General features: G+C 44.1%; 1 protein-coding gene across 2 annotated transcripts in view; it reads right to left on the bottom strand.

Annotated features, from left to right (window-relative positions):
• Positions 1–1,637: 1,637 nt before the first annotated feature.
• Positions 1,638–11,090, bottom strand: part of DPY19L3 (dpy-19 like C-mannosyltransferase 3) — a 69,980-nt gene continuing 60,527 nt past the window's right edge. For both annotated transcript variants that reach the window (XM_082708602.1, XM_082708603.1), the window contains 3 exons: positions 9,268–9,400; positions 6,871–7,029; positions 1,638–5,427 (listed from right to left, as the gene is read on the bottom strand). In XM_082708602.1, the coding sequence (XP_082564728.1) occupies positions 5,266–5,427; positions 6,871–7,029; positions 9,268–9,400 (454 nt within the window). In that variant the 3' untranslated portion in view covers positions 1,638–5,265. The remainder of the gene's footprint in view (positions 5,428–6,870; positions 7,030–9,267; positions 9,401–11,090) is intronic.

Here is an 11,090-nt window from a genome sequence, read left to right as displayed (position 1 = left end):
ACTCCATCCCAGGACCCTGGGATCATGACCCGAGCTGAAGGCAGACACTTAGCTGACTGAGCCACCCAGTGGCTTTATTATAGTTGTTGTTGTTTTTAAGATTTTATTTATTTGACAGAGATCACACATAGGCAGAGAGGCAGAGAGAGAGGAAGGGAAGCTGGCTCCCTGCTGAGCAGAGGGCCTGACTTGGGGCTTGAACCCAGGACCCTGGGATCATGACCTGAGCTGAAGGCAGATGCTTAACTGACTGAGCCACCCAGGAGCCTTATTATATTTTTTATGATGACCTGTGATCAGTGATTAAAACTTGCTGAAAGCTCAGATGTACATTGCCTTTTTTTTTAACATAATACTTTTGCACACTTAATAGACTACAGTATGATGTAAACTTAACATTTACATGCATGAGGAAACTAACAAAATCATCTGACTTACTTTATTGCAATGTTTGCTTTATTGTGATGGCCTGGAACCCAGTCTACAATATCTCCAAGGTACGCCTATATAAATTCTAAAACAGGAGGACTTTAAAAAAATAATAAGTCTATATCACACCTAAGAATGTGTAATAATTCTTCAATATCGTCACTGTTCAAAGGGTTTACTAGAGTAGAGCTGGGGGACAGGCCAGAGCCAAGTTCAAGATGCCATCCTCCCAGAATACTCCTTGCTGTAATGGTTTGGTTTTCAAACACTAAGAAATACATTTTATGTGGCACCTCAGTTCAATCATGCCTACACGTATGACGAACTACGACTGCACAAAACAATACTTAGTTCCCCATATGGGCTGTCCCCTTCCCCTTTCCCTTTCTTTCTCCCAGTCTTCTTATGTTGGCTGCAACCCACTACACTGATTTCACATTACACTATAGTTCTATTATTTGCACTTCAAAAACCATACTATAAAGCCAACTTCTGAGTATTAAATTAGCTGAAAAAGTCTGAGATGAGTTTTGATGCCACTTTTGAAAGAAGGGGCAGAGAAACAGCATTTCGTCTTCTGTGTGCCTGGTGTCACATGCCAAACCATTCCCTGTTCAGTTCATTCCCATCCTGAGCCTTTCATTTATCTGTACTGTTTGTAACTCTTCCGATGCTAGAGACCATTTCAGCTCAAGAGCTTAAGAGCTTTCTAAGAGTCAGCACGAAATATCTGAGACCCCACAGCCAGTTTCTTCTATTTGGATGTACACTGGTCTCTCTGTTTCTGCTTGGAATTTCAGTATCTGCTTTGAACAATGTAACAGTCAAATACACTTATGTACAAGCTCTTACCAAAATGTGGACTACCACCCATCTTCCTGAATTACTGAAGACTGAGAATTAATCAACAAGTAGAAACAACTCCAAAGGTGAAAACAAATAGCATTTACCTCTTTGAGGATAAATTCTGCTGATAACAGCCTTCTCTTTAGAAATACAAACTATAATCTGAGGTTCAAGTGAAACAAGTAATGAGCTATCAAACCAAATTCCATGAAAAAATAAACTCCTATGCCATTAGCAAGTCCAGCCAAGACCTTGGCCTATCTATCTTGAAGGACTAGCCTCCACGTAGCATGTATTTAATACACTTTAGGAACTGGTTCCTTGGTTTCTGACCTTCAAAGAAAGGAAAGACACTCATCTTGTGTACTTTAAAAGAGCTTTATTTAGTATATAATCTCCGTACAGTTCAGTACAACAAACTATAAAAGCTCTTTGTAAGATTTTACCCAGAGGATGTTAAATACAGAAAGTCAATTGCCAGTTGCCACAAGAAAGCAAGCCGCTCTCACCTTGAAAGTTTTTTCCAACAACAGATAAGCACTCTCTTCTGGGCCAAAAGGTTGTCATATATAAAGCATTTGGGAGCATATTAACCAAGATACACGATCTGAGAATGTTTTAATGTCTTCCTATTAATACCAAGGTTTAAATGAAATTTTAAAAATGGAGTATTTCTATGTTAACTCAGGTAGGTTTTTGCCAAAGATTAACTAAAATTGGTACATCATCTGGAATCAGAATACACATTTTTAGTTAATTGTGAAGAAAAGATGCAGACCAGAGGAAGTATCTACATCTGCCCTTGCCCTACCTCACACACGCGCACACATGCACGTACATCCACACACACACCCCTAGCTGACCTCACAAAGTTCAAGAAAATAATCTCTAAGTGGACAACAGATGGCCTAGATAACACCTAATTATGCTCCTGGCTCATATATCTGAAATGAATCCCTATTTCTTAAGTCTGTAATAAAAGACTAACTGAAACCTTTCAACTGTAGTAGAAACTCTATTAGCCACTGTGATCACTATCAGTCATTTAATGAAATCATTTAATAAAGTAAGTAGATTCAAGTAGGGAATCATAACTTTAAATGTATAATTGTCCATTCATTTGCTAATCTTCTGCTGCGAAGCCAAGGTCTTTCCTTTGCAATGAGGGTTCAATGGTTCCAGTTCTATGCTTGCATAAATCCTACTAGTAATATGATGGTACATTTTAATACCTCTGGTCAGTCTAGATATTTTTAAAGGTGGACTGAGTAGTTCAACCTATGAAGCAATCAAAGCTCAGAAATTTTCTTGAATTTTATGTTTTTCCAGTATTTTATAATTTTCCCAACCACACCTAATTTATTTAAAAGCAATTTTTAGTAGCCACTCAACCTTTATCAAACCTGACCAAAGCATTCCAGTTAATGTTCACAGAAACCGCTTTTTGCAGCCCTATTTCCTAGGTTTGTGTTGAACTGTGTCCTCACAACAAGGAGAACTGGCACAGAGCAGTTGGCACGGGCACAGAGCACACAGGAGGGAGCCCAGGCAGGAGGTGACACAGGGAGTGGCCTGGTCAGTCAGCTCACAGGAGGGACGGAGACTGCGGGGAATGTGGTGAGTCATGTAAGCAGAGGACTGTTAAGAGCACTTATTGTACTTCGAGGTTCTTCTGAATGCTAACTCTGAAGCAAAATCAAGTGGTTATTCTAACCATAAAAAAACCCAAAACCAGCCACAACTTGAGGCTATTACCAAATATGACCACAGCCGCAGAGATCTGTGTGGTGGGGAGCAAAGGCCCCGGGTGGTGCGCTCTGGCTTGGTGGCAGGCCAGGAGTCAGTCACTCTTCCTCTTTCCTCCCGTGGACTCCAACAAGAAGGTCATAAAAGAGAAACTGATGATCACGAAGAATGTTTAACATGATTTGTTGACAGACCTGGTCATCAGAAAAGAAAAATGCTCTACATGGTCACAGTGTCTTGTAAAGAGTGTATGCATGGATTCTGTCTTGCAAGACTTTGTTTTTTTTTTTTTTTTTTTTTTGGCACTTTATATTTTTCACTGAAGACTCAACACTCAATGTCTTGGCAACAGTGGCACCTAAACTAGGAGAGAAAGACTCCTGTGTGCCATCAAGGCGGAGATGATCAGCATACAAATTTAAGTACATGTTTCTTATACTGAGGCTCCGTATACTCAAATGCTTAGACTAGTGCATCTAGAAATAGTTGAAATAAAATGGAAATCTATCAAGAAGGTAATAGAGGACTTGAAAAACAAAACTATGTGGTCTAACATGTACCTTACATGTGCTTCATTTCAACTAAGAGTAAGGCACTCGCTGAAGGATAAACTGACCCATGCTGTCAGCCACACCAGGCATGCATCATTACTGGCTTAATTACAGTTTTAGCACTGATTAAAGTGTTTTATTATTATATTATCCTAAACTGCAGTGGTCTCCAACCTTATTACAGGATACAGGAAAGACATAATTCAGGAGTTTCAGCTGCATAATCTAGTAACCTAGCCAGTGTCAATTTTTTTTTTAATTTAAATAAGTTTTGATAAAAAAGCCAAGTATCCTGGAGTCCAACATGACAGTGTAATATTTCTTTTTGAATACTGTTTATTAAATAGTAACTGAATGTGAAATAATTTGAACATGTGATATATCTATTTTGATGTCTAGGGTAATACACTTCCCTACAGCTGCAAGGAGAAACCTTTACATCATTTCCAACTGGCAAGAACAGGGGAGAAAGTTAATTTCATTAGCCATCTTGATTTAATTAAATGTGCAATATGCTTTTATCAGCAACTTTTACATGTCCCCCTCATTAGAAATTAATTATAAAAGCAATTATCAAAAAATTTTTGAACAGGTATACATGATCCTCTTTGTTGTTTACAAATAAGCATGACTTAGAGGCACTTGGTTACCTTTTAGTAAGAAAAGGAATCACACTACCCAGGTCCTCACAGTAAGATTGGAGACCACAAATCAAATTGGTATGAAAATGCTCTCTGCCAAAAATATTGTATTAGTGAATTAGTAAGATAGAACATTTTAAAAATATTCAGACTTTGCAAGGTTCTAGGCTGTAAAAAATACAAAGGTTAAAAACAAAAAGTTTAGAAAATATTGCAAACCCAGTAAATTTAAATGAGTAAGAAATGAAGAAAAATTTTCTTACTTGCAGGATAGGCTAGACAGTATCAATAGATTTTAAAATAACACTAAACAGTAACAAAATCTGCATGGCTACATCACATTTCTGCTCCTCTCATGACTTACAATAAGGAATTTGTCACACTTTTCGATATCCAGCATTAAAACATGCACCCGCATGCACGTACACACGTACACACACACACACAACACATATACTGAAGCGCTAAACTTTACATTTCAGACAGTGCACAACGAAAAGTTTTAGATATATACAAAGACCCAACATGATTTAAAAAAAAAAATTAAAAGCATGACAGTTGGAAAACATTATAAAATTTTTAGGTGAAATAGGACGATTAGGAGCTTTTTAAAAAGCCACCCACTGGCCTTCACTAGTGAAACAACACTAAAGAATTTAATTATGCATCCCCTTAATTCGATTCTACCCTGTCTGAAGTCAATTAACAGTATTTCAATCCTGAACAGCTTCTGGATTTCTACCATGATGTGTGGCTGTTCAGGCCACCGTGGCCCACTTAGTGTTCTCCCTAGCAATGAGATTCTAGACCACTCCTAGGAAGTTGAGAACGTTTAGGCTAAAGAACATTAATGAAACAAGATAAAAAAGACAGAAGCTTGTGTAAGTAACTTTCAAGGACGGTAATGCTTGTGTAAACATCTCTACAACTTACTCATATCACAGCTTTGTGGTACAGGCTACAGGCTACCTAACGACATATGAAATGTTACTGCTGAGTTTCATTAGGATGGACTTCACGTATCAAAAATAGAGGCGGAACAGAGAGCTTGGTTACTTGTTTCTCGATAGCTTGTAAACGTGGAATGTTTTGTTCTGAAACACTCTGGTGAAGTATGCTGTGTAGGACGGCAGGTTCCTCTTTATCTCTTCACAGAAGCGAGGGTGTCCTGCAAGTTTCAAATCAGGATCGTTCTCTCCTGGGCCATCCATCATCTAAAGCCAAAACAAAACCAAATACAATCTGGGGGCAAAAATCATATTTATAGGAGACAAGAGAAGTAGGAATAGGTGTCGGGTTTCTTTGAGAGTGATATGTTTGGTGAACGTAAATTCTATTATTTCAATGTCGGTGGCTACTGAAAGATCATCGGGTCCACCTCTTCCCCTTGGGAAGTATAAATCAAAGCTCAGGAGGGGAGCTGGGTATCACACGATGATCACCTTTAACGGCAAAGCTAGAAGTAGAACCTGGATCTCCTTGTTCTTAGGAACGTACCACACTGTTGCTCTCACAAAAATGAAGTACAGAGAAGAATGACTATGACCAGAAGAAGTCCTCCAACTCATTAGATGGCCTAGTTGGAAAAAAATTTATACACGGATCAAAATTTAAATGCAGGTCTTTGGTCTGTTATACTCTGAAGTGAAGATCATTAGGGACAGTTACTTTCCTTGGGCAAATATTTGAATCTCACGATCTCGTTCCTCCAGGTTTACTGAGGCGTAACTGTTGAATCAGACTGTGCACAGTTAAGGGATACAACCTGATGGTCTGACACACGTATTCATGGTGAGATGATCACCACAGTCAAGTTGAGGAACACATCGTGCTGGTCAAAGGACACACCGGCAGTTATTAGCCAACTGAGTCCCCCACGCCTCTAACGTACAGCACAGGGACGACAGGTCCCTAGAACCACACGCTTGAAACTTGCCATGAGAGTAGATCTCAGGTGTTCTGAATCTCCAATTCTGTACAATCAACTGTTTTTGTTTTTGTTTTTTTGAGATTTAGGCCAGGTATATCATTTTTTTCCCATTCACTTTTTTAAAGTATCTGTCAGCTTTTATACCAAATAGTTACAGCACACGTCACCTCGTAAAGGGAGGAAATCTTCTGCTTGTGCTAATCTGAGAGCTGGCATAGCTCCAAGAACATTTTCCTCAGGAGGAAGAGGGAGAGATAGCTTGCTCTGCTCTGGAGTGGAGGCTTGGCTACAGAAAGCCATCTTTGTGGCATTGTGCCCGTGGACAAAGGAGACAATGACAGGAGCAGCGGCTGGAAGGGAGCCCTGCTGTCCCAGTCCCACACACGTGCCAGCCAAAACGCTGCTTTGGAGTGTAGGTTTTTAAAAGGTTGAGGTTTTGGTTTTCATTTTAACAGCAAAGCCTTAAAGAATGGGCTTTCTGCAGAACCTCGGGTCACAAATCAGCTAAAGACAGAGCTGCTCTATTTGACAGGAGGTTGGAGCCTGAAGCCCCCTCATCTGTCCCCTCACCAGCCCTCACGGCCGTCACTGAAGTGCCAGAGCCTGGAGTCCCACAGGGCGCGGTGAAGCTGGGTACTCGGTTCATGACCTCGTTCTGTCATGTACAGAGGTGCGGATCGGACCTCCGTCTCCAGAAGCCCCGCCCAGGACAAGGGGACAGGCTTACATGCCCATTGGCGATGTCCAGCAGGTCCCGCAGCCGGCAGCCTCGCTGGTGCCTTCGTTCGTAGCAGATGCTGTCTTCCAGAATGACGTAGTCAGCGCCAAAGGACCTCAGGAGGGCATGCACGTCCTCTGGGGACCTCTTCGCATAAATCTGATAAACCTGCAAGACGAGACAAGAGGGGAACAGGAAGAAATACCACTCAAATGCCAGGAAGCTACTGGAGGGGGATCTGACATGGCAGCGTCCCGCAGGGGTTGAGTCGAAGACCCAGACACTCTTCCCACGCGGCACCTCACTCGTCCGCAGGCCTGCAGTGTGGGCTTGCTGGAAAAACGTGGCCATTACTCAGCCTTGCGAGAAGGAAGAGTGCGTCATGCTGAATGCATCTGGATTTAAACACTCAAGCGACAGGGATCTAGAACGTGTCACTGGGAGTTACCGATCGCAGGTGCCAACTTGAAGGCTGCTTCCCGGAGGAAAGCACGCGGTGGAGTAAGACACGCTCTCTACCTTTAAGAAGATCTTTGGACGAGAGGGGCCACTGGACATGATGGCACGGGCTGGGGTAACTACGCCTGTAAGGAGCGCCGGCCTGCGGCCACCGCAGCTGGGGAGAAGGACCACCAGAGGTCCGGGGCCAGGCTGCTCCCTGCTTGAGCAGCAGGAGGCCCCACACTTCTCTCTCTTGTCCTTCCTGGAGCGAGAGCAACTTGTGGCACACAGCGGCGGTTCAGCGGGAGCGCGTCCTTCCTGCTCATCACCAGTGTCACATCCCTCGTGCGAAGACACAGATGGCGTGCGCCCCGCGTTCTGTGACTTGGCATGGGAAGAGGCTAGGTGTCTTGCGTGTGTGAGAGGTAGGGCTGCCGACTCCCTTCCCACACACTGATTTCTAATGACATGTCTGTGACTGAGGAGACAGGGCGCCGAGGGCCAGGGAGCTGCACGGATGGGCGCTCCACCCTGCTGGGGAGGGGTCTGCCTCTGCTGCCGACATTGCGGGGCCCTCCTTGCCAGAGTTCAGCAGCGGCCTCATGCTGACAGTGTTCCTGGGACTTGAAGGTCACAGCCGCAGAAGGGCACCAGGACCTTCAGGATGTCAGTTTTGTGAGAGAACAACCCTGGGTCCCCAGACACAGGTGGGGTCCTGGAGGTGGTGGCGTGCAGGAGCCCTGTGACGTGCCCCGGCTTCTCCGCCCCTCCCCTGAGGCCCAGCCACACAGGCCACTTCCCCGCTGAACTCTGGGTCTGGGAGCCAGGGACCCTCCCTGCTTCCTCCAACTAACCTGGGGTGATCTCGAGCACTTGCACCAACTGAAAAATTCCCATTTTAGTAGGAGTCTAGGTTCAGATATTCTCATAAAATCCAGGGGATTTAGTAAAAATCACGAGCTGTTAGGCTAGCTAAATCTCAGGCCAAAATAAGACTTTTCAGCAAATTTTCAGCTACTAAGATAGAAGTGATGGATAAAAAAACATTAAAAAGTTGGAAGCCACCGCTGGGAAGACTGAGGGAAACAGGTGGCCTCCTGCAGCGCTGACTGGAACGTGACTGGTGCCGTCTGTCCAGACAGTGACTTAGGACCGTCTGCCTCACTCAGAGATGGACGCCCATGGTCTCCACCCCGGTACGTCCACCTCTGAGAACCTGATGTGCAGAGCGATACGTATGCACGTTTACCATCAGGAACATTGTTTATAAAATTGCCAAAGACAGGCAAACAACCCCAACTGTTAAATAAAACATGCTACATCTGCATAACACAATTTCTGTAGGTTTAAAAACAAGAAAGCTGTTAATATACTGATCTGGAATGAGGGTAAAATACAAGAGCCAAAAAAACCAAGATGCTGTGTGTGACTTGTCCATAAAGGGGTGGGGGAAGAATATGAATATGGAGTGTGTGTGTGTGTGTGTGTACACATTTATATACGCATAAAATCCCCATGGAAAGATATACAACAAACCGGTAACACTATAGTCTCCTGTGAGGGGAGCCAGCCACTGGCAGAGGGCTGGGGTGTAGACTTTTCACCAAGAAGACTTTGGTTTATTCTGAAGTTTGAACTGTGCGGCCGTATTACCAATTAATGCGTGCGTGCGCGCGCGCACACACACACACAAAATGGTCCAAAAAATAAGTGACCAGGGTGCCCCCACTCCTTTTCCTTCCCTCGCTGAGTCAAGAGCTGAGAGCTTTGCTCTCAAATATTCTTTCTGGTACTTTGCAAGCTGTTTTTCTTCTGTGATTCCTCTAACCAAGAGGAACGTATCTGGATGCCTCTAGTGGACATGGGGCAGGGCAAACCCTAGACTCCGGAGCCGCCAGCCCCGGGGGCTTCAGGCCCGACTCGCCCTGAGCAGCTACAAGAGAGGAAAGGCCGCCAGGCCCTCACCGCTTTGGTCCGCTCCCTCAGGCTGTTGTCTTCGTAGTGCGGGTGGTTGGTCAAGGTCCTTCCGGTGCACAGCTTGACTCCTGCCAGCAGCTGCATGCTCCCAGCAAACACGGCCTTCCGGGGAGTGTTAGAGCTGGAAGATTTCAAGAGTCTGAATTAACCTCCCGGCTAAGATCTCCTCACAACAACGAACACAACATCACACTCCCAGAACCACAGGGCTGCTGCTTCAGAAATGGCTGAGACTTCAGGGAAAATGCAGGAGGCCCCCTGGCATTTGCGCTCAAACTGTTTTACGGAACTTCTATCTGTTTTTGACAACAGTTGGGAGACTTCTCATTCACTGTTTTGCTGGCTTTACTCTTAAAACGAATGGTCTTAAGATGTGGCCATCTCCTGGCTGGAAATCTTCCAGGCTAAATCCCATAATCTTGTCCTGCTTTGGCCCGCGAGGGGCAGATTCTGACAAAAAAGAATTTAGAAGACTTCGCGTTTTGTATTAAACTTAACGAAAGGGCTGCCAAGAGTGAAACAAATCAGAAGGCCAGAAACTGCAGCTGACTGTAAGTCAATTCCAACTTGTTTTTGTTTAAGACCACAAAAAAGATCACAGATATTATGAAAAATTACTTTCCAGGAAAAAAAAATAGAATTCATAAAAAGAAAAGAACACAGAGGATTCTGAAAAAGCTAGTAATTTATTACTCAATACGGGGATATGCACAATTTCTGATGTGGAAACACAAGTATTTCCTTAGTCCCAGATGAATGCCTAAGGAATGCGGGCGCTCTCACATTATTAAATCATGACCTCGCTCGCCAAGTGCCACCGAGCTGCAGCTCTCGGCCTCCCTGTAGGATGTGAGGGACAAGGGTGGAGACTGAAGGAAAAGACTCCCTGACTACAGTAAGAGCATTTTTCCTTTCAGTCCCTTTGCAAATGAACAAGGTGTCAGTTTATTGTGAAGGACATGTGTGCCCTTCTACAGATCCTCCTCGACACGGCGTGTCCTCAGAGGCCCCCTGAGAACACCATGGGCCACATGTGTCCTTCCAGTGCTAAGAGGATCCTTGGTCTGCCAGGGAGAGTTAAAAGATGGAGAGTTTTGAGAAGGAGTCGAACTGAACTTACAAAAACTCAACATGCTCTGTAGAAAGGCCATCCTCCTCAGCATTTTTGGAGATCAGGGCAGAAACTTACTGTGGCGCTACGTTTCTAAGAGAGGCCACCATCAAATTCCCCTATGGCACAAGGATGGTCATGTACATCGGCATAATGCTAAGACTATGGTATGAATGTCATCCAGCAATGGCCTTAGGGTGCCTATGGGTAAGATACCCTACAGTTCAACTCACAAATAATATACTTGAAGACCTCAGGATCCTTTTTCTAACAATGACACTCTCAGTCAGCTGGATTTCAAGGAGCTTTCTCAATGATGACACAACTCACACCAGAGCCTAAGGTGTGGATTCTGAGAGAAAACAGTTTCCAGTGCGGTTGGCCGTGCTGGGTAGGTTGTGAGCATTCTAACTAGCAGACCCAGGTGAGCTCAAGAGCAAACGGATATTTACTCTGTCCTTTGAACTGGCAATTTACAGGGAATTCTTGACATCTGCCCCACGGATCAGGGGGACAAGAGGGTTTCAATGACAACACGTGAAAGTGTAGTGCTCCTTAGCGGGAAGTTTTACAAATACTTAATTTAACTCAACGGGCACTTCCTAAACACTTGGTCTGGGCCGCCCTCATCAGCGCATGCCAGAACTGCCAAGGAGAGTTAGCGCGGGCAAATACTAATTCAAGAAAATGTCAATGTTTT

The sequence above is a fragment of the Mustela nivalis genome, assembly GCF_964662115.1.
Source record: "Mustela nivalis genome assembly, chromosome: 18".
NCBI lineage: Eukaryota > Metazoa > Chordata > Mammalia > Carnivora > Mustelidae > Mustela > Mustela nivalis.
Note: the sequence above shows the minus strand (reverse complement) of the source record. Positions and strands in the feature narration are given on the sequence as shown.